Genomic DNA, 24,008 nt, shown 5'->3' with positions numbered 1-24,008 from the left:
TTAAGATAGTCACAAACTAAACTGCTTTGTGCAACAGATGAATTTAGACATCTATCTGAAGTCTGACTATTTGTTATATCTAAGCCACAATGAAAGTGTATCTTTGTGAAATCAGCCGCAGACAGCGTCATTGATTAGGTTAAATAAGCAAAGTGAGTGACTGCATGTATATCACCATGTTCATGTTGTCTCGACATCAGCAGGTCAATGTAACAGCTCACACTTGCCATTTGAAACAGGCCCCTCAGCAGATGAGATACCAAACTGAAGTTTATAATAATAATAAATAATAAAGTTCTGTACAATATTTTAATATTATGGGCTAACTCCTTGGTAGTTAGGCTATCAAATAACTTTCCTAAGTTGCTTTTAGAATATGACACAGGAATTAAGAGAATTCGACTCTGCACCTTGCACAGATAAATAAGCTGCCATCAAAATGGCTTAAGTTCAGATTTAGTCTGATCCAGATGACAGGACCTGCATTTCAGAACCTACTCTGAACTTCAGAATAATACATGAAATGTTACATCTGGCACATTAAACTGTAGTTCTTTTATCACTTCCATCTATAAATGAGTAACTATAGAGAGTGAGATTAGAACTCAGACTGGACTGTAAAGAAGTAACATTTTAATGAAAGTATTTTTTCTCCTACATTGCATTTTTCTGTAATAAAATTCTGTAGATCTGAGCTAATCACACAGACTTTGAGTAGTTTAATTAGCTTATTAGAATTTTTGATGAAACAGGAGCAGAAAACAAAGCTATACATTATCCTGCTTAAGAAAACTCAGACTATGTTCCTGTTGTCTTCTGCTTATTCTGTAAAACTGGTCTCACTCTGCTACTCTGCTCCTATCTGTTGCCAAATGGCACTGAACGTATTTGCTGAGGAGACGGATGTGAGGGAGATGATGGCCACACATAGTCACAGTGGGCCACACAGCCTGCTCCACTGGTCTGATCACTACATCACAGCAGCATCAATCTCTCTTCCGCTTTCTCTCTCTCTCTGTCGCTCTCACGGCCCAACAACCATCACCACCCAAAACAAATGTCCATGCCCGACACACACCAGACAAAAAGCAGCCATCTCTGAGCTGCTCGCCCTTTACAGCTGTGATTTTTCTGGTTTTTTCTACAGTAAAATATATTAGATACAAAATTGGCTTCAAAACCCACTACCTGCCTTCTTATCCCTCTACCAACTAAACTCATCTCTAGTTCTCTAGATTTCTAAAACCATTATTTAAGAAACCACAACTTAATCCAGGGTCTCTTAATAATTATCAGTCTCAAAAGTACTAGAAAGAATTGTGTCCCACATATCTAACACTAACTTTCTCAACTTTTTCAATTTGCTTTCAGGGCCTGTCACTCCACTGGAACTGCAATTTTTAAAGTGGTGGATGATCTTCTTAGTACAGATTCAGATTCAAACTTGGTGCTTGGTGCTTGATCATAGTGCAGCTTTTGATCACTGCACAGATCAGTGAAAACTCCTAACTTATTCAAAAACCAATCTGGCATCTCTGACCTGGCTCTCACATGCTTAAGGTCTTGTTTACCTGAAAGAAAGCAGTGTGTTCTCTGCAATAATATTAATTAATTATATTAATAATATTTTCCGATGAGAAATAAGGAGTGGCCCAGGGCTCTGTGCATTTATTGTCGATTGTTAAAAATTTTAACTTAAAATTGTTGACAGCACTGGAACAAATTATGAATACTTGTAATACAAACAGTATGTTTATATCATTAAAAATATGAAGGCAAGGGGACACTGCATGACACATGGGTGTCAGGCTACAGCAGCATGAGGAAGGGATGATGACATCATCACAAAGGCAGAATCAGAGAATAAGATTTATTGTCAGGTAGGTTTTTACTGACAAGATACTTGGCTCGGTGTTTGGTGCAGTATCATATTAACAGGAAATAACAATAAAAAGGTAAAATACTGCAACAGTCAAAAAGATACATTTACATAGATACACATATTAAAAAAAATAAAACTATGAAAAAAACTATTTACAAAAGTGTTGACAAAACTCCTGCTGAGCAGGATGTGCAAAAGATCACAGTATAGACAATATCTGTTCTGCGCAGGAATAATACTCCAAGGTGTTACTGTAATGTGGTTGTTGTTGATTGATGATGCCAGACGCAGAAGAAAAGGCAGGTGCTGGTCCATCATTGGGGAGGACTGGACTGGAATTCTGGTCCTGATACAGACAAACATGTGAGAGGACACTTAGTTTAGATCATACAAGTTCTTTATGTTCAGACATGTTTGGTCTGTTGTGTGTTTATAATAAATAGTAAAGATAAATATGAATATGCTAAAATCAATACAGTATTAGACAGTGGTATAATCATGGTATAAATATTCATTATTCTGAATCAGCAGTATGAACATGTATACAATCACACAGTGGTATAGACAACTGGTGCGGAGTGGAGAAGGTTGACAGCTGAGGCCAAGAAGCAGATCCTGAACCCGCTGGTTCTTGATCAAACAGTCTCTTTGTCTGACTTGTAAAATAAAGTTACTGATGCATCTAGCTGGACAAGAGCCACAGGAACAGGCTAAATTCTGCTACATCGCTAAAACGTCTGTCGACATCATCAATCATACATTTATACCATTTGAAGTGTTTGTCAGTACAGTTTGTCATTTGGACCAATGATACCCTTGCTACAGACCAACATTAGATGTTACTCACCTGTCTAACAGAAAAGTTGCAGCTTGGCATCAAACCGCATCTCTTTACTCGCCCAGAGCTGTCTCCAGCGGTGGGAAGACACACAAGGATTTACTCGTGTTTTCTTCTTTTCTTTGCCGTTAAACGTGGTTTCTTGTCAGAGTGGTCCTTCGGGATGGAGATAAAGATCACTTTCTAGGAGCTTCAGCTATCTCTGCGTTTCTGTGATGCTAGTCGGGAGCTTGTTTTTTTTTTTTTTTTTTGTCGGGAGCTGTAGCATAACCTCAAGCTCTGGAGGAGGTTCTTCTTCTTCGTGGTTGCATTGTTTGCAGTCCAGAAGAGATTGAAGGGAGTCTGTAGATTTTAGTGGGAGGTAAAGCTGTGTATCGTCAGCATATAAATGGCAGAACATGTTTTTACATGTTTCCAAGGGGGAGCATAGCCTGAATATGACTGGCCAGAGGATGGAACCCTGGGGAATCCACTGGTGACAGGGGCAGAGGAGGAGGAGAAGAACTGGTCTATAACCACTGAAAATGTCCTGTGTTTAAGGTAGGATCCAAACCAGTTAAAAGCAGTACCCTTAATACCGACCCACTGTTCTAGATGTATTAAAAGGATGTCATGCTCGGCTGTACTGAAGGCAGCACTGAGGTCTAGCAGAATGAGGATGGCGTTCTTCCTGGAGTCAACATTGAATCCGGGCAGAGTAACCTGTTGGAATTGATTGAAGTAGGCTAGATCACATGGACAAGGAGGTGGGGTGTCGAGGGGAGAGGGAAAGAGACGTGATCTGATGTTTCCCAATTTTTTTCCATAGGCCTCAATGTTGTGGGAGATTCGAGGAGTGAGGATAAATTACAAAATTGTTGCCTGGCTGATCTTTTTTCCATCTCCGTTCAGCTTTACAACAGGCCTGCCTAAGGGAATGGGTTGGATCATCCAGCCACTGATTGGTTTTTAGTTTGGGGTGTGGATATTTGAGGGGATCTATGGAGTCCAAGATAGATGAGAAGGAGGAGTGGAAGAGGAAGATTAATTTATCTGAGCTAAGAGAAGGCTCTGCAGTAGAAGAGATGGAGGTTGTGGTGGCCTTTCTTTGATAAGCTTCTGCAAAGTGAAGTGAAGTAAGAGAACTTCTATGGCCAGAGTAGTAGCCAGATGTTTTGACACTAGGCTGAGAACCAGATAAAGTGGCATTGAAAACAATACGTTTAAGATTGGAGAAGCATGCATCTTCAATGTTGAGTTTGTTGACAGTCAAGCTATATGACATAATGAGGTCAAGTATATGCCCTAGTACATGGGTGGCTCCGGTTACATGCTGGATAAAGCCAAAAGAGTCCAGGACATGTTTAAATTCGTTTGCCATAGGTTTGCCTGGGCAGCACATGTGGATATTAAATTCACCCAGGATTAACAATCTGTTGTACAGTGGGACAATACAAGACAGGAATTCAGATATAAAATCTTTACCTGTCTTGGGTGGTCTATAGACTAGTACACAGACTAGCAGGGTGGACTTGGATTAAATTTTTACAGACTGAGATTCAAATTTGGAGTGAGTCCTGAATAAAGTGTCTTTAATTTAAACGGATTCTTGACGACCACAGCCACTTTGCCCCTCTGCCACTACATCTAGGGGTGCTGATGAAAGAACAGTTTAGTGGACACAGTTCATTAAAAGTTGCTGTTTCACCTTCACCAGACCATGTCTCAGTTAAAAATAGAAAGTCCAGGTTACGGGAGGTAAAAAAGTAATTTAAAATTAAGGTCTTATTGGACAGAGACCTAGCATTAACCAGGGCTATTTTTGCCTTAAGGTGACTGTTGAGCATATACCCCTCCCAATGCAGGTAATGTGCATGGTTGAGTATTGATTATAACAGGGATGATATAGCTCTCTGGATTGATACAGATATTAATATTTGATGGGCTGAAAGTACTGGCAATGGTCTTGTAGAGGAGAGATTGTGGGGGTGATGCAGAGGGGGTGGGGGCAGTAGAGTGTGCTCATGTACCATTCACCAGAGGGGGCAGGGACCCCAGGGAAAGAGGGCGTTTCCGAGTGACGTGTGAGATATCAAAAGTCAGTCACGTGGGTAAGACAGCACCGTGTGCTGCATGTACGCAATCAGCATCCTAGAGCCAGGCTTGTTTAAGTGGATGCTACAGCTACTCCAGAACAGGTTGAAGTTGTCAATCAGAGCCTCGTTGTGAGTTCTACAGGTGAAATGCAGCCAAGTATGAAGGCCAATTAGTCAAAACGACCATTGCCACGACCTACTGTGGGAGTGGGCCCGGAAACAAAAGCAGTTTTCCCACAATGTTTGAGGAAGTTTAGGAACTGGCAGACAGAATTGAAATCAGTTAGTTTGGACGGTTGAAAGACTGTCATTTGTTCCCACATGAACTCTAACTCTGGTGAAGGAGGAAGGGAGAGATGGCAGTAGATCCTGGAGTTTTTCAGTATGTCAGAGGTTGTAGCACCGGGGAAACAGTTAGTGACTGCGTTAAAGAAATACACAGTCCTTATTATGGAGTGCCCAATAATCAGTGTTGAGGGGGAGAAGAGTAGTCGGGGTGAAGTTGTCTGGGCTCTGCCTGAAAAAGACCTTCATCTGAAGGCTGGGCCAGTTTGGTGTGGAGGTAAGGATTGAGGCCTCCGGTCTAGCTCCCATACCTGAGCATCTGGCTGGGCCAGGACTGGAGTCACAGCACACAGTTCCACGGCTCCCATTGCAGGGGTGCGGCTGGGTTCCAGAGCCTCAGGAATGCATTCGTCCAGTGGCCCTTTATATTGCCGAGAGGACAGGAATCATCGTTTTCTCTACAGGCCTGCCACATGCTAGTAGACTTCAAATGGTTCAGAATGCTGCAGCTATAATAAGAACTAAGTCCAGACAATTTGACCATATTACAGTGATTTTATCTTCCCTTCATTGGCTCCCTAGTCATTAAGGTGTCTGTAATGACAAACAAAATAATAAATGTGTAGGCCTCTTCATACATGTTTGTCCTTAAAGCTTATATTCCATGCCTTGCTCTGTTCTCAGAATAAAGGGCTCCTGTCTGTCCCCAGAGTATAAAAGAAGTCAGCAGACTGCTGGCCCTTTCCCTATCATGCCCCCCTTTCTCTGCAACAACCTCCCTTTTGACATCTGACTGTCTGACTCCATTAAGTAATTTCAATCCAAACCTATGCCCATTTTAATGGCTTGACTTTCAGAGAGTGGCTTATTTTTGATTATTTCAGGCCTGGTACCATTTTCCTGTTTTCAGTCTCAACGAATCCATTAAACCTAGTAGGGGCCTATGTACACTAGAGTCCATGTTGTCCTGCTGGTGACATCACTTTTTAACTTTCTGATAACCACTGTAACTCTTAAACTCACTTGTTTATTACTTCAAGCATATGAGTGTCCAGGCTGTGTGCCTATGTCTCTCTCTTATTCTCTCTTTCTGTCTCTCTCTCTCTGCCTCTCTCCCTAGTTCTCTCTGTCTTCTCCTTTCACTCAGGCTCTCTGTGCTGGACCACTGGCCGTCCCGGGACTTCTCTTCCTCCCCTGGCTGTCATTGCCTCATACCAGATGTTTTTGAGGTGGATCTTTGTCTTTCTCCCTCTCTTTGTATTTGTGTATGTCTCCATATGAATGCTGTGCTTGGTTTTGCCTCTCGTATGTTTGTGTATTCTGCCCTCTTCCCAGGCCTTCTTGGTGTAGAGGAGATCGTGTGGCTCAGGTCCTATCTATTGGTGGAAACTGGAAGTTGCTTGATGTCCTCCAATATCATATTCTTCATTCATGTTTACAGTCTTTAATGTTGTATTCTGGCTGTCCATACTGTACATCTACTTTGTTGCATGGGTCAGTATTACATCTGTGAAAGTCTGTGACTGACTGTGCTGCAGTATCTGTATTGCCTCATTTCCAGTTGCTAGCGTTTCTGCTGTTTACATGCTATTCAGATCTTTTAGTTTCTTTAGCTTAGCAGTTAGCAATGGCTTCTCTCTCCCCCAAACATTCTCCTGCTCTCTCTGCTCAGTGTCTGATGTTTAGTTATTCCTCTGCCTCCTTTAGCGATAATAGTAGATGTAATAAATGCAGTTTATTTGCTGGAATGGAGGCAAGGCTCAGTGACTTGGAAGCATGGCTCCATTTATCAGCTGCTCGGGAGCTGCTGGGAAGACAGGGCGCCTGGATGATTGCCCCCAACAAGAGGCGTAGCCCTAAACCCACAGTTCACGCTACCGTTGTGCCAACAAAGTGTTGGAAATAGCATGATTATATTGTTGAATTTATTAAATTAAAGCGGCAGAAATGTACATTATGCTTAATTGGCATGCACATTATGTCACAGGCACCGGGGGTTTATCCCTCTGGTCTATCCCTGCCCGTGCTGAATTATTTTTATCTCAGGAGTGGACAACTGGATTTTGAATGAAAGTAGCAGGGTTGCAGCTAACAATTATTGTCATTATTGAGTAATGTGCGGATTATTTTCTCAATTAACTGCCTAACTATTTGTCTATAAAATTTGTCTATCAGAAAATAGTGAAAAAAGTCTTTACTATCATGACAAAGAAAAGCATCTAATCCTTACATCTGAGGAGCTGGAAGCAGTTGACAGGTTCTATGTCTAATCCTCATCCCTAATGCATCAGGCCAAGACACTGATCAGATTGATTAACTCACACTCGTTATCTTTGGTGTCACCTCCTCTGGTCATACCTTGAACTTGACCACCAACCACACACTATGTGACTTGATGAAGTTGTGAAGTCTCAGCCTGATATTGATCTTGTTTGTCTACGGAGCTGACCTAGTCTAAAATCTGGCAGGCCAAAGCCAGTGGAGACGACAAAAGACGTTGGACATCATACTTGGAACCAGAGTGCATAATAATTGAATGCAGACCTCATGTAAGATTTAAAACATGCACGTTACCTCGGAAAATGTTCTAACACATTACAAAACATTGTGATTCTTAAAATACTAGGTTATGATGTTACAGCATTACAGTGTTTTAAACTCCTAAAATTCTCTTTTATAGCCTATGAATTAATAACAGGATCTTTAACAATGGCATCAAATGACCAGCTTTAACTTTACTATAAGTTTATTTGAAGAAAAATGATGTAACGTCTACTATTACAAAGAGTTATATAATGAGTGTTGGTGCTGCATGATGTACTGATTTCTAAACGATTTTTAGATTTGGAGTTCAATTTTTTCCTTTGTTTTTCTAAAAAACAAAATCACATCACAAAAAATCACTACAGCCATGGGTTCACTTTCATATAAAAATGTTGGCATCTTATAAATGCTCATATAAATGAGCATTTATATGACGGACGCTCGTATAAATGACTGCTTTGGTTTTTTGTAGCATCTATAATGGTTTTCCAAGAATGGTGATTCTATTCTGTTCTGTTCTTATATCTATATCCTCAATTTAACACCACACAATTGAAAACAAGTTTATATGTTCATTTGTATTTGTGTTACGGTTTTCTATGCATTTAAATAACTCATTGTATCAGGTCATAAAGATGGCTTTTGTTGTTTCTGTCACTGCACTGGAAATATGATCTTTTGTCAGTACCACCACCCGCTCTGCTGTGCGCACACACGCGCACACACACACACACACACACACACACACACACACACACACACACACATATATATACATACACACACACACACACACAAAATCACTGTCTTTTCATATAAACTCTGTGAACTTCCAGCTTATGAGGCAACAAGACCCTGTCCAATCCTGAACTCAAACACGTCAGTATAGAGTCCTGCTTTTAAACCTTGTGACACACGCTTATTAACCAAAACACAATAACGAGGCATTGTAACAAAGAAATAGTGGCATTTATGCTATTCATGTCTCATGTTGAAATTCACTTATTCATAAAAAGCATTTTGATTCTTTTTGAACAACAAACAGCAGCTGTGGTGCCTCAAGACCAGTGAGCTCATCAGTGCTGAGTAATTACTCTTCCCAGCAAGGATTTAATAATGAAGTTCATTCAGTCTCTGTACCTTTATTCACATTCATTTTTGGTAGAAACTATGACAAGCTTACATCGCCCCCAAATCTCATCTCATCAGATGCTACATGCTCTTTGTTGTAGAGCAAGAGCTAATTCAATGCTTTTGTGGCTAATGCCATTGGTAACAAAGGAAAATAAACACAGAGGTGGCTGGTAGAAGCAAACCCATGCACACAGAAATGAATTTGTCAGCTTATTAAAACAGGCTTTTTTGTGTGAGTGAGAAAAGGAAGCATTTTGGGGAAGGTTTGTGATAGCTCAGCTCTTGGTGGGCAGAGACTGGTAAATGGCAGCAGATTTGGATAATCCTACAGAAAACCGAAAGCGTGACTTTACACCTAATTTGAGATCACTTTAAAAGCCAAGACCTGCAAGGTGTTATTGTGTCCTCATATTAAAATTCACAGATAATGTAAGAGGCATAAAAAGGATAATTCTAGCTTGAGGCTTTTAAAAGAAAGTATTACAGTGTATTGCAATATGAAAAAATGAGGATTGGATGATATTGTTTATGATCTGGATATCACTGGCACTTTTGGAGGAGAGACTATGTGGAATTTTATGTATTGCAGTGTTCAACGTCACAACAAAACTGTAGGATATTTTGTTAGTACTCATAACACTTAACTTAGCAAAACCAGCAGTGGAAAAGAATATTCAAAGAATGAGTTAATAGATATTTGGTATTTCTTTGAAGCAGTATAATGCTAATGTGCAAAGTTATTATCACTAAAGTAAAATCATTTCTTCAAGGTTAGTAATTGGTCAAGTCTTCCCAAAGATTCAGCAAACAATAACAACCGTGCAATTAAGAACCCTAAAGTGTATTTCTCCTTTGATTATGTCCAAAGAACTATTGTCTTGTTGTGTGCTTCAGCACTAAAGGTTTGTGCAGATAGAGGTGCTTTGTGCAGGAGTTTCTGTTTGGCTTGCCTCAGGTGTACAGCACTTAATTAAAAAAATGTTTGTTTAATGTAAACTAACAGATGGCTTGCACAAATGATAACAGAACTGAGGCAATGTATTATATATAAACTGATGCTGAGGTACTTTGATACAGTATGTTCCCCCACTAAGAGAGCAATACCATGCACAAGTCAACCTCAGTTTACAAAACTTGTACCATTACGATTTCAGACTGTAATCCCTGTGTCTTAAACATGAGCAGAAGCTACTTGCTATGACAAAAAAATTTTAATTCAGTTGATTTTCTGTATGGAAAAAATCCCTACCACAGTGACTTGCTTTAAAGATGACAGGATGGATGATTTAGCTGCATCACAAACAATAAGCCTTCAGCTTTCTACTGGCTCTCAAGTCTGCATAGACAACCAATGAACTGACTTGTTAAAAAATAAATGAGAACCTGAGGGAGGAATTTGCAAACAAAATGGCGATCAGTTTCCTAGGGAAGTAAAGGGGAGGAGTTACACTCTGTTTTTAATGCCCAGAGTTCCCCAGCTGACAACATGGGGAAGATGGCTGGAGTGCTTAACTGTAACCTCTAACTGGGACAACAGGGTCAGGCCTGTGACCTACACACATTGTCACAGGCCAGGATAAATGAGACCGTTGGAGATTTTTCTAACCCTAACTGTACTGGGCAACATAATGTTTTCATTATCATCATTGCTGTTACTATTTTTAGTCCTTATTTGTCAGAATTGAATCATCACTTTACCCCTCCTCCAATATACACACTATACACTGTATATAAAGACACATATACCATCCATACGCGTTCAGTCTGACCTACTTACAGCTCCACATGAGCAGAAACATTGAAGTTCATGTAAATAATAAAACAGCACATTACAGGGGCTACAGTGGATAAACTTCTCTCTCAAACTGTTATTTTCGCTTTATTTTTTCTATTTTTACCCATTTTTCATTCTGTCTCTCTCCAGTGCTGACTCAATTAATCTCCCTTATCCTCAGCAAACAGTCTCAGTTACGAAGAGGTAACAAAAATGGCTGCCATCGGCTGCCATCAGTTTATGTTAGTATGTGTGGCTGTTTTCTAAGAGGGGCCAACAATTTGCAACATACACCATCTGACTCATATGATAATACTGAAAGTTGTTACTGTGAGAAGCAAAGAAAGGCCACAAAAATACAGCAATGGGGAGACACACGCTGGAACTTAATTAACCTCATAACTGACTCAAGTCATAATCATAACATGAGTAAACTTAGTTTATGTGTGTACAAACCTTAATTCACCATATGAATTTATTTTGGGCTGTCAGGTTTAAAGCTACACCACAAAGCAGTCACAATATTTTTTAAATCAACAAAATTGAATGATTTTGCATTGTTTTATACTTACATTGTATGATAACGATATATTACATGCAACAATAACTTTACATTTCCATAATAATTGAACATGCCCTGAGAAAACAAACAAGGACGTGTTCCTTGCAGCTACATTGCTTGTTTGCATTGGGTAATACAGTTGAAACTTTGTGAGCAAGTTAAAACATTTTTTGATACAAATAGACAGAAGAATCTTTGAGATCTAGGAAATACCGGCCTCTAAACTGGAAGTAAGTGTTTAACAGAAAGAAACAGATGTTTACACACTCAGCCACAACTGATCCAGAAGTCTAATTTCTATGTCTAATGTTTGACCTCTTGGCCAATATGACTAAGCCTAAAGAAATACTATAATGTCTTACTCCTAGTTTGGCTATTTTGAACTACAGCTCCCTCTTGGTTTACTCTCAAGATTGCGGATGCTGATGCATTGTGGCTGCTGCCCCGTCCCTGATCCTAGTTTCTGCCTCTAAAATCACTGCCTTTGACGCTCTAACCTGGCCAATAAAGTTGTCCTGTGAGTTTATGGTTACATGCTACTGACCCACCATCCTCAAATCTAGACAAAGACTACCGATTAGTGTCTCCAAATCTACACGTCAAGAAGTTTCCTCTCCTGCTAGTTCCAGGACTCAAGGTGTCTCATGGATGGATACTCCTGGGATGCTGTAACGGCAGCATGCCTTCCCAGTGTTTTTTGGCAGAGCCCTTCAGCATGGGGACTTCTGGTTTTGCTGCCTCTCAGCCTGAGATTTTTGTGTCTTTCGTTGTTTGAATTTAGTGTCCTGATCCTTTTGCACATGTTAAATAGACCCTTTATTATTTTAGAGGAGTCTTCTGAGTTTGTTGGGTAACTAGTGGAGCTTTGTGCGCCCCTTAGGGCAACTTAAAGGTGGGGCATAACAATTGGGGGCTCGTCCAGAATAGAACATCGATGAGGTGAGGTAAATGTGAGTGTTTGTGGACCTAAAGGCTTTTGTTTCAATTCAGTGTGCTTCTCCTTTGTTAAATCCTTTGTGGTTTTGCTGCTTGTCTATTTGTGCTTTTTACTAGATGTTCATTTTAGTGACTAGGAGTTTGCCTGAGGGCACCCTGATCAGGTAGTCATCGGGCAGACTGAGTCTGGCCACTTTGTTGTTTTATCTTTTTTATTTTTAGTGGTATACCTGGGTGTGGGTACGCTGTCTGTGTGTGGCAGTAGGCCTTGTCTTAAAGCTTAATTGCAATGTCTTTTGTTGGTTGACGCTATCTCAAGTTCTTTAGCTTTGTCTTGTGTAGCTGTGATAAATACTTTTCGGTGCAGTAACTGGTGGTGTGTGACCTTTTGTTGTGGTATCTGCACTCAACATTTGTTGGGGGGGGGGGGTATAGTCACTCCACAGCTCATTGGATCTTAGTGTGGTGGGGTTGGCCTCCCAGTTCATCACGTCAGTGTGTTTTGCTAGGTTATTTTCTGTTGTGGTAGTGGCAGTTCACTTTTGTTGGGTCTTTGTGTTGCTGTTGGGATATGGCAACAACTTTGCAGTTCATCTAATTGGGGTGACTTGGTGTGGCTGTTACACTCCACTTTTGTGTTGGTCACCTGTACTGGTTGTTGAGGGTAAATGCAGTGATGTTTGTTCTGTGATATTTGTTTTGCTGCCTCTCAACCTGAGATTTTTGTGTCTTTTGTTGTTTCAATTTAGTGTCCTGATCCTTTTGTACATGTATGTCAAATAAACCCTTTATTATTTTACAGGAGTGTTATGAGTTTGTTGGGTCACTGTTGGAGATTTGTGCGCCCCTTAGGGCCGCTTAAACGGTAGGACGTAACAGATGCACACCAGCTAGCTCCAGGCTATAAGCTTGAGCTAGCTTTGTGCTAGCACGCTCCAACCAGACCATGCCGCTCCACTTAAGATCTTCACAATCTCAACAACCAACTTTGTCTGGACAGCATGGACATTTTCAAGGAAGCTGGAATACTTTGCAGAGGCCATCCTCTACACAGAGGCTCTGTCCGTATGTTTACCCACAACATCGTACACAACATCCCCAAACTCTATCCCATCTCTCTGGTTCTGTCGCACCCCAACTTCCTCATTATATCATCACAACAAACAACATGTGAATCTGTCCAATCTCTTTCCCCTCCCTCCGTCTTCACAACCTAACACAAAGCAACGTCACCTGAAACTGGCTTTGCACAACACTCGCTCACTCAACAATGAAAGCCTCATCCTGAATTCATTTATAACTGACAGTAACCTAGATTTTCTCTGCCTCACTGAAACCTGGCAAAAACCACTGGACTACTTCTCAGACCACACCTACAGGATTCACATACATTGATAAACCTCTTCGTCCTGAAGGGCGGGGAGGTGGAGTTGCTGCTGTTTACAGGAAAGACATTAAAACAACCATCGTCTCCATTCCTGCTGCTCGTTCTTTTGAACATCTCACCGTCAAACTCTCTGGTCCCACTCCTCTGGTCACTGCTATTAACTACCCAAGCCAAACCCCTCCTTTTCCCCCCTTGGTGACCTCAATCTCCACAATGATGACACCGACTGTAAATCTGCCATAGAGTTCCTGGAACTGCTGCAATGCATCAACTTTACATAACATATCAACTTCCCCACTCACAGTCATGGTCACATCCTGGATCTGGTCTGTTCCACTGGTCTTACAATACATCAACTCTCCAGCCTCAACCTCAACATCTCTGACCACATGGCAATCACTTTGGACATTGAAACTATCCCCATCCCCAAAGAAACGCAAGATCTCCTTCAGAAATCTCAAATCCATCTCCCCCTCAGCTCTCTCTGCCGCTCTTGAAAGTAAAATGTCTGCCTCCCCTCCCCCGCTGCCTGATAACCCCTCAAGTCTTGTCAGCTACTACAACAACACACTCTTCTCCTGTCTTGATCAGCTGGCTCCCGTCAAAACCAAAACAGTCTTATTCACACGCTCAGCTCCCTGGTATACTCCTGAACTCTGCAGAAAGAATTCCTGCAAACACCAGCTTGAAAAACTTTACAAGAAAACTAGTTTAACAGTACATCTCCAAGCCTACACAGACTACATCCTACGATACAAAGACACTCTCATACACTCTGGACCCACTAACCCCATGGCTCTCTTTTCCACAATAAACAAACTTCTCAAACCCAGTCACAACACCTCCAACTCCTTCAGAGTTTACAATTCTTGCAATTCTTTCCTTACATTTTTCCAAACCAAAATTGATACCATCTGTTACGGCCTCCCCATTACCAGAACTACTGGAGACCGGAACATGGAGAAGGACGCCAGAGAGAGATGCCAAATTAAGAATACGTTTTAAAGTAGTAGTAGTAAATTTTAAACATAGCAAAAGTGTAATGTACTCAACAAAACTAAAGGAAACAAAAGAGGGGTGGAGATCCTGGCCAAAAAGAAAAAAAAAAAGGGGAGGTTGCTGAGCCAGCCTCGCCATGGGCAGTTGCACTCAGTGACTCCCCTCTATACTGCCTATCTCAAAACTAACCTAAACCACAACAAAAATCAATAACTGAACAACCGGTGATCTCCAACCTCCATACCTAAAATAAGAAACAAAAACAACAAAAACCAGCAGCCTGGCACACGCTGGAAAACAAGGACCAGGTTGGGAGAGAGACAGAGAGAGAGAGAGAGAGAGAGAGCGAGAGAGAGAACAAAACAAAACCCCAGCAAACGGTGCACAATAGTGATCCAAAAGCTGCACGTAACACCATCTACCACAACCTGACCACTACCACACTGCAGCTTTCAACACCATCGACTACACCATTCTTCTCTCCCGCCTTGAATGCTCCTTCAACATCACTGGTTCAGCCCTCTCCTGGCTAAGGTCATAACTCACAAACAGACAACAGTTCATCAACATCAACAACTGCACCTCCTCCACCGCTCCTCTGTTCAAAGGCGTCCCCCAGGGTTCGGAGCTTGGTCCTTTCTCCTTGGTAACATCATATGCCGTCATGGTCTCCACTTCCACTGCCACGCCTGTGATGTCCAGCTCCACATCTCCACAAAATCCATTGCAACTATAACCCATTCCACTTTGACCAGCTCCCTCACTGAAATTAAGTCATGGATGCAAACCAACTTCTGCCTCACTACTGACAACTTCACCCTGTCTCCCTCCACACACCCACAACCTGGAGTCATCTTGGACATCAGCCTCTCATTTGAACACCCTGTCAATCAAATTACCAGAATAGCCTTTTTCCACCAAAAAAACATAGCTCATCCCCGCCCTTCACTCTCTTTCTCTGCTGCTGAAACTTTGCCTTTCCATGCCTTAATCACATCCAGAATATGTAATATGTAATAATGTTGTGTGTTGTACATTTTCAGTATGTTTCTGTGTTCATTTTAACCCATGTAAAGCATCTCTGTGTATTAAGAAAAGTGCTTTATAAATAAAATGTAATGAACCAACTCCATCGGTAACTGTGTGTTTAGGCTGTGGACTCACCAGGATGGGGAAGCCCGTCAGGAAGTCGTAGATGAAGACGATACCACTGATTAGGTAGGTGATCTGCAGTGACGTCTTGAGAGGCTCTGATCCATCAATGGATGATCTGCGCTTCCCCTGGGCATCCTCCACAACTATGGTGGGGACATTGAACTTGTTCTTGTCTGCATTGTGGCCCGCCTGAATGGAGAAGGTCTGGAAGAGAGCAATGCCAATGCAGATCACACCCATGGCCACGCTGCCACCAATCAGCAGCAGAAAGCACACGCCAAAGCCCAGGCCAATCTCCGTCACAATGAATCTGCAGTCAGAAGTGTAGAAGCGGTCGATTGTGTCATGCCAGCCCACTGCTGGAAGCGTGGACAGGATGAAGGAGACCATCCAGATGCCCATCACTGTGTGCACCGCCTGCTTCTTGGTGTTACTCAACCTGGAAGCAGAATCATAGATTTTATCATAAAGGAAGTTGATCTACTCTAAGACCTTCAAGTGCAATTGGCTTTGGCTTTTTTTTCTGCTGTGCACATGCTGTAAAGGTTTTAAACTTGTGGACCTTGACACCGATACAGTTGGATCTGAAAAAAATCACGACACAACTTCTGCTTAGACTTTTATCACAAACTTTGCAGGTGCTTGGACCACTAATACTGACAGTACATGCTGTGATGTTAGGACATATCAAAGGCCACCAACTCACACCACTCACCTGTTTGTGAACTCACAGACAGATGGTAAATTAAGTATGCTGGCATAACGTACCTTTGTAAACCTACAAAATACCTAAGTTATGGCAAATTTTTGTAAATGCCATAAAATGGTAGATCTGCACCTGAGACATATAAGTTGAAAAAAGCACCGCCCCACACAGTCATCACTTTGATAAACTGGAGTTGAATGGTGGGAAATCAATGCTTTGCTGATGGCAAAAGATTGCTTTTCACATCCCTCGGTCTATTTGTCATCTAGGTCTATTTCAGTGCGAAGGGATTTCTATTTCCTCTCACCTCCAAGTAATTGTTACAGTCGAGGAATCTGCTGAATGTGTATGTGTCCTCTGGCGGTGTGGTACTTTTCAAGGTTTGCAACAGCACACGTACATCTAAAAATATGGCAGGAGGTGATAGGTGTTCACATTTCCAAAACTTGATGAAAGACTGTGCTATCCTGCCAAAACATTTGCACCTAAAGTAGTGCTGAGCTGTTCAAGGTATCAGCAACAAATCATAGAGAGAGGCTTTGGGGCTTGCAGAATATGTAGATTCAGTCTATTACATGATTTTTGAAACACCTTTTTAGTCACTTCAGTCCAGTGTCTATAAACTGGCCTCCATTAAAAGTGGATATAATAGCAAGTGGCATGTAGGCAGAATGCTACAGTTTACATGAATGTACGTCTCCTGTTTCATTTGTGGTTGCGAAGGAAAACAGTAAATCCTATTAAGTGTCTGGGAGCAGTTTTGGCAGGAAACCCAATCTGTCTCTCTCAAGAGAACCAGAGCATGTTGCCTATCCTCTTCTTCCTCTCATTAAAATCCTCTGAAGGATCACCCCCCCCCCACCCCACACACACACAAAATGAGTCTAACATACAGTTAAAAATATATAGAACTAGTAATGCATTAGCTGACACAATATGAGTGGCACAGAGGGAGCAGCAGTAGCCTCTATCTTTGCACTATGGCTTTGTGCAAAGACAAGTGGGTCTTGTTGTCACAGTGAGTAATAATGCTAGCCTTTCCTGAATGTGCCTGAGGTGCATATGATGTGGAGGTTACGTCACCAAGCTGCTTGAATCTATTACCAGAGAAAGAGCGTTGTGAGGGAAAATGCTCCTAAGAGATAGTGAGTGCAGGGTGATGAGAACAGCTGCCGAAGTACAAGGTTTGAATTCATAATTCAGGCCTTCAGTGTGTGTTAATGTCAGCGACAAGGCAGCCATGCTAGCTCAGGAGGGCAAAAGTGGAGCAATTTACATCAAAGATGAACAGCAATTACACGGTGCATCACCTGAGCTATCAGTGTACCATATCGTTGTTTAAAGTGACTTGGAAACAAGTAGACGAGCTGCCGAGAGGAAAGTCAGTGTTTCCAGATAGGAAATGAGACAGTACAGTCAGATGAGTGAGAGAACAGACGAGGGAGATAAAAGCATTTATGTAAAGCCTGATATCTCTGTGTGGGCAACTGCCAATAGTGACAGCTGCACAAACAATATTGATATCAAGATTGAGCATAGATTTAAAAGGAAGTTTGCATATATTGTTTGAATGTCTGCTTATCTCCATGGTGCTGCAAAATTGGCCAAGCTGACAGTAGGCTGAGCATCTGCAGGCCTGATGCCACAGGAAGTACAATCACTCTTTGTTTTCCAGAAAGGTAGGGAGAGTGAGGCAACAGAATACTGATTCTCACCACATGTACCACAGCACCAGTTTCTGCGCCATTTCAATAACACACTCAGCAGCTTGTTTGTATTCAGCAGATATGAACACTGGTTTCATATGTGCCTTTGCCACAGTATTTGCTCTAGAATTGCATTCATCTGCAAATGATTGCTCTGCGCGAATAACAGCTGGACTGCAGCAGGCCAAGATCCCTGAGACGTGCTTCAAGGTGAGATGTTCTTAAGATGCACAAATTACAATTTGTATATTGATCATTGTATGTGATCAATATGCTTTTAGATGTATTACTGTGCAACTATCATTACCATGTATCATTGCAGATGACATAGCAGACTAAACCAAAGACATCATACAATAAATCCCTGGTATTGAAATCAGAAAATCTAAACAGATTTTCTCCTTATTCATGTGAATGTTGTAAAGAGAAATGCCAACATAATATTATTATTCATTAAATGTCTTTGTAAAAGTGAACATTCCAAAGAATTGGATCTTATTCGCACAAAAATAATGGCTTCTGTTTAATAATCATCAGCACAGGTCATGTTAAAGCAGCTGTTATGCATCCCTGAATACAGACAGAAATAGCATCAAAATCTTGTTGTGAAGGAAGCAGCAATGTTGCTCAGAACATCTGATTATGTGTGAACAGCAGATGTCTTGGGGAGTCTAACGAGACCAAAATGGTGTTACTGCAGGAGGGTGCTGACTGTTAATGCGAGGTGAACCAGATCTTCATTATTCAGTGTTACTTTGTAATATCACTTGTTGTGAGGAGCCAAATGAAGCTAGAAGCTAGCGTTGGCAGATGCTCAGTCTAGAGGGTATTACATGGTATTACCCCAAATAACTGCAACCAGCAGATGTGTCGGCAGGAGGGCGATTTCACCTGATGCAGAGCATCCCTCTCAAAAACGGAGGTAAACACTCTAACAAGTGACAATTATCTAAACAGCAGTCCCATCCCATCTGAATCAGCTCAGAAATGCATAAATCTTAAAAGCCACAATGTTGCCTTACTCAGGTTCTTTGGTAGATGTGTTTATGGAAAGCTGCGCAGGAGGTTAAAATGTCTTTATACAAATTCTATTGTTGAGTATTTTAGAAAAATTAATAGCTGAATATAAAAAAAGCAAAAACAGTGGTGAGCAGATCAGAATCTGTTTATCAGTACATCAGTGTCTCTGCAGTATCTTGCTGAGTAAAACACCTTGATGTGAACCTACATATGAAAAACCTACATATTTAAAGCTTACATACCAAGTTTAAATGCGTGTGATGAAATGTTCAGACGCATCTTAAAGGGTCAGTTCACCTTAAATGATAAACATATTTTCTCACTCTCCTCTTGCGGTATCTAGCCATGGACATAATCCACAGTCAACAGTTTTAATGGAGACCACTTCTTCAGTGAAATGTACTACAAATAAACATTTTTTACAGCAAGGTCTGTAGAGTAACCAGAACACTGTCTATGGAAAGAATGTTGCTGTACAATTTTCAATGCCATTTTGTGCTAGAAGGACCACAAATAAAAATAAATATTCAAGGAAGAAATCTCAGAGACAGATATCTAAAACCTGGGCAAGTATAAACAATTATAAATTATATCTACTAGTGTGATATCTGTCTATACTGTACAAGAGGTAAGTTTGTCATTTGGCTGAAATAACCCTTTAAAAATGGCACTCCCCTGTGCATAAACAGAACAATTTTGTAACGCCACAATCAGAAACGATCTTACCTGTAGTTTACAGGCCAGCGCACCATCCACATGCGGTGATAAGAGAGCGAGGTGACGGAGAAGCAGGTGACCAAAGTGAGAGTGTAGAAGGTGGAGACAAACACCTTGCACAGACCCTCGTTCCACTCGTAGTTGGAGTGCTGACGGCGCAGCATTATGACACAGTACATGGTGATGGGGATGGCCATGTTGAGGATGTGCGTGCCTGCCAGGGTGCAGATGAGGAACTCCAGCGGCTTCCACTTTTTCTGCTTGGCACTGACACTAAGGATGCTCCAAGTATTGGCCAGGATGGACACGCCTGAGCAGACCAGCCAAGGCAGCGTGTTGGCGTTGATGACCTCATCCTTCATGGTGGTTACCTCATCCACCATGTTGGAGTGGGGCAGGGTGGAACCTTGGGCGCCTCAAGGAACTGTTGGCAAGAGCAGGTACACGCGAGGAGAAGGAGGAGGTGGTGATGGGCAGGAGGGGATGCAGGGCAGTGGGCAAGGCAGGCATCCTATCTGCGTGGGCGTGCACTCTCCATGTGTTGGGCACAGCAGGGGAAGGACATAGTGATGCCACACTGTGGGAAGTTAGAGGGGGAGGATGGAAGAGGGCCAGTTCCTTTACAATCCTGAGGCTGGAGAGGGGGAAAGAAAAGAGGGAAGCAGAGTGATCAGAGAGGAAGTGAGGATGTAAAGAAAATTATATTAGACAGTCCAATTCAAAATAATCCTTAATCATACATAATCCCTCATCCCAGGACTAATAGGGTTACATTAATTAGAACAGTTTAACTATTACTGTTAATACAAAAAGCCATCCATCTCATGTGGTTAAACAGTAACAAGTCAGCAGGGCTCATTTTAAAAAATGCTGCGAGTGAAATGACAGGGAATAGCAAAAACCTAGTCATGTGCAACTGCGTTTTCACAGAAAACGTGAATAACAAAGGTGAACCCAAACTGCTCTGATGGTCACGGTTAAGCAGGGAGCTATAAATACTGAAGTTACACCAAAATGCTACAGTAGATGAACAAAACAACAGAAACAATACAATCAATCCAACAGGACCAACCTAAATATATCACATTTTGTGAAGTTTAGAATTGGTGCTGAAACAATTAGTAAATGAATTGTGTAGTTGATGAGAAGAAGAAAGACATTTTTTTCCAGCTCCTCAATTGTGAAAATTGGTTGCTTTTATATCATCGTAAATTGAATATCTTTTGGGTTTTAGGCTGCAGACCAAATGATTAATCCCGATGATAAAGAATCAATACATTCATTCATAGAAGATAATTGTGAGTTACACTTATTGTTTTATTGCTTCTGTCACAGAGGTGCTGATTCAACTCAACAGCATTATTTAGGCAGAACTTTGTGGTGCTGATTTACAGTGCTTCATTACATAAGGTGTTTCTGATTTTTGGTTTTGTTGTTTAAAACAGAATCGTATGCAGTCTTGTTACGAGCTGCCATCTAGAGAACAGACGCACATAAAAGACAGTTTGTTGAGGGCCATTTCTAGTATAACAGGAAAGAGGATGAGGACAAGAGGATGACTTTGGTTGTCCCACTGAGGAGTGAAAAATGCTTGGCACAACTGGAACATGTTGTCACATCTATTTCCTGTCTTTTGGCTTGTCCAAACACTGATGTGCTGTGGGCAAAACCCCTGAGAGGGGACACTGGAAATGACAAGAACAACGTCATCATCACCCTGCTCTCACTTCCACTGATCTAATCCTCCTCTCTCACTCTTCCCTCCAATGGCACCATAAACGTCTGTCAGCCAATCAGATTCAGTCCTGCTGATGCAGGGGGTTATGAAGCTGCATCTGTATGCTCCTTAGGACCTGTGTTGTTTGAAGTTAGAGATGGTCTTGTAAACTCATCATGTTATATTCATTCATTTTTCAAAAGCCTTCATATTGACACAAAAGCATCAACTCTGGTGACTTTACTGTTTGGCCAAGGGAGAGCAACACCAATTGGCCTCCAAGTAACACAAGTAACACCTAAAATGTAAAGCCTCACTTCTGCTCTAGGAAAAACGTGGAACAGTTTGTTAGGAATGAAACAGTGGTACTACATCAACACACCTCTGACTGGAAATGATGCCAGCCAGTGGTGTCTCATGCTTGGAAAGCTGACAATAACAAAAGGAACTGAGGGCAAACCACAGTCTGGACTGGCTCCTGTAGACTACAAACAGCTACATATATAATATTATAATATTGTGTGAATCCACCACTAACATTTCACTATGGACATAACCAAAGAAAACCCACTGTGTTGAAAAGTGTTAAAAGCACATGATGAGTGATTCATAGCTTTGATCGAAGGAATTCCCAGGTGCTTGGACTGAGCCACAGTTCGTCTGCTGACTGTGGACTGAGACCTCGGCTGAGTCAAACACTAAACATGGCAACAGTGCCACACAATCCACCAACGCTTGAATCAAATCCATCTCAAGTCCATAAGTAAACTGGTGCCATTTTTTTTTTTTTAGAAGCAGCAAAGACAGATGCAGGTCAAGTCAAAGCAGGACCAATGAATATTTACAGGTAAAGCAGTAATGTTTCTTAATGAAGAGTTAAGTTTCAAGTGAACTTTGGTCACAGTTGTCCCATTTGTGTGACTCTCAGGCAGTCAGAATTCAAACAGAGTAAATCGCTACCTCCCTCACAGCCTGTGGTATGACTTGCTGAAACACAACTTTACCTCTCTGTTGATGATCCCACCTCTCCTCTCCATCTTCCCCTCAGTATAAACAGGCAGTCATTGCATGACTACATGTATGTGAAAGAGGTCGCTCAGTGATGAACCCACAGAGAAGCATCACCCAAGTGTGAAGCACTACACAGGCTTTACAGAAACTCTCAGCTCATTGTTTTGGCCTTCCTGCCCACATCTTCACTGTTTTGGTTAACTGTCATCCCTCTCATAATTTCAGTGGCAGCCACAGCAGGCAGTTATTTTCAGTGAAAAATATCTAAAAACCCACTGCATGTTACTCATCCAGCACCAGATTTTACCATCCATGTAATACCAAGTAATGTTAATCATTTCTGCGTTTCATTTAGGTGATCCAGAACCAGGACTGCAGGATTGTTCACACTCACTCACTAACATACCGGGACACTTAATGGAATGGCATTGTTAATGTAATTGTAATTTACACATGTGCTATTTGTGGCTTAACAAGTCTAAAGGTCTCTGTGAAGAATCTATAAGCTGAAATCAAAACAAAAAAGTGCAATCATCAGTACTAACATTTACAATTTTACATTATGGGTTCTCCCTAACTTAACCACTACAAAGTTCAGGTAACGTTGCCATATTTGTTGCTAAATAAATACGTCATACATTTTGAAGCACCAGGAATGTGTTCCTACAATATTACCCACAGGCACAGTTTGTGATATTTAAGTAACCAAATGTTTAATGGACGTATAGAGTCCCTTTTGTATGTCAGGGAGAAAAAACCCTTAGCATTCAGTTTCTCTGACTGGAGATGACCTAATTCATGACGAAGAGAAAGCCTTATCAAAGCGAGCTGTAGGCTAGAATCACCACCTCCTGGTTGTCTGCCTCCACCACTAGTTCCAGGGTACATCCCTGTTTATCTAGAGTCAGAGAGAATATGAACCATTTGTGTGACATTTTGTCATAATTGCTGTGTGAAGTCTCAGGGAGTGGCTGGATCAAGTGTTTGTGAGGTCACACTGACCTTGACCTTTGACCTTTGACCACCAAATTGTAATCAGTTCGTGAAAATTTGTGCCAAATTTGAAGGGATTCTCTTGAGGAGTTCTCAAGATATTGCGTTCACAAGGCCAAAATCATGTTTTATGAGTATACCGTGACATTGACCTTTGACCAGCAAAATCTAATCAATGTATCCTTGACTCCTAGTGAACATTTGTTCATCAATGTCTTTACTGTTTTTTCTGTTCTGCTATCATTTATTTGGTTTCACAAATGTGCTATGGTTTAATGTTAAACTTTGCTTTCTTGTGTCTCTCACAGAGTCTCTCAAAGACACTACAGAGGACCAGCAGGCCAACAATCTGCTCCATAATCAAGACAAGTCATGTTTTATCGTAGACACAAAATTAGAAAACAATTCCCCCTTTCATCCACCAAGCTGTGTTTTGAGCGTGTAATTTACTAACACAGGCAGAAAGCAATGGAAATAAACTCTAGGCCCTTTCTGCTTGGGTGACTCATGACGCTCAAGAGGGACAATGGCTTTCAATTAAATACAAGTAATGGCAATAAGGTCTAA

General features: G+C 41.4%; 1 protein-coding gene across 1 annotated transcript in view; it reads right to left on the bottom strand.

The window, feature by feature from the left end:
• Positions 1–24,008, bottom strand: part of gpr153 (G protein-coupled receptor 153) — a 45,190-nt gene that overhangs the window by 10,327 nt on the left and 10,855 nt on the right. Inside the window, exons 2-3 of the mRNA XM_023427538.2 lie at positions 19,730–20,354; positions 15,581–16,010 (exon numbers count right to left, since the gene is read on the bottom strand). Coding sequence (XP_023283306.1) covers positions 15,581–16,010; positions 19,730–20,103 — 804 coding nt within the window. The 5' untranslated portion in view covers positions 20,104–20,354. The remainder of the gene's footprint in view (positions 1–15,580; positions 16,011–19,729; positions 20,355–24,008) is intronic.

This window comes from Seriola lalandi, unplaced genomic scaffold, assembly GCF_002814215.2.
Source record: "Seriola lalandi dorsalis isolate HSWRI2012SDOR001 ecotype SW California unplaced genomic scaffold, Sedor1 jcf7180002054861, whole genome shotgun sequence".
NCBI classification, from domain to species: Eukaryota; Metazoa; Chordata; class Actinopteri; order Carangiformes; family Carangidae; genus Seriola; species Seriola lalandi.
This window is presented reverse-complemented; position numbering and strand designations above follow the sequence as displayed.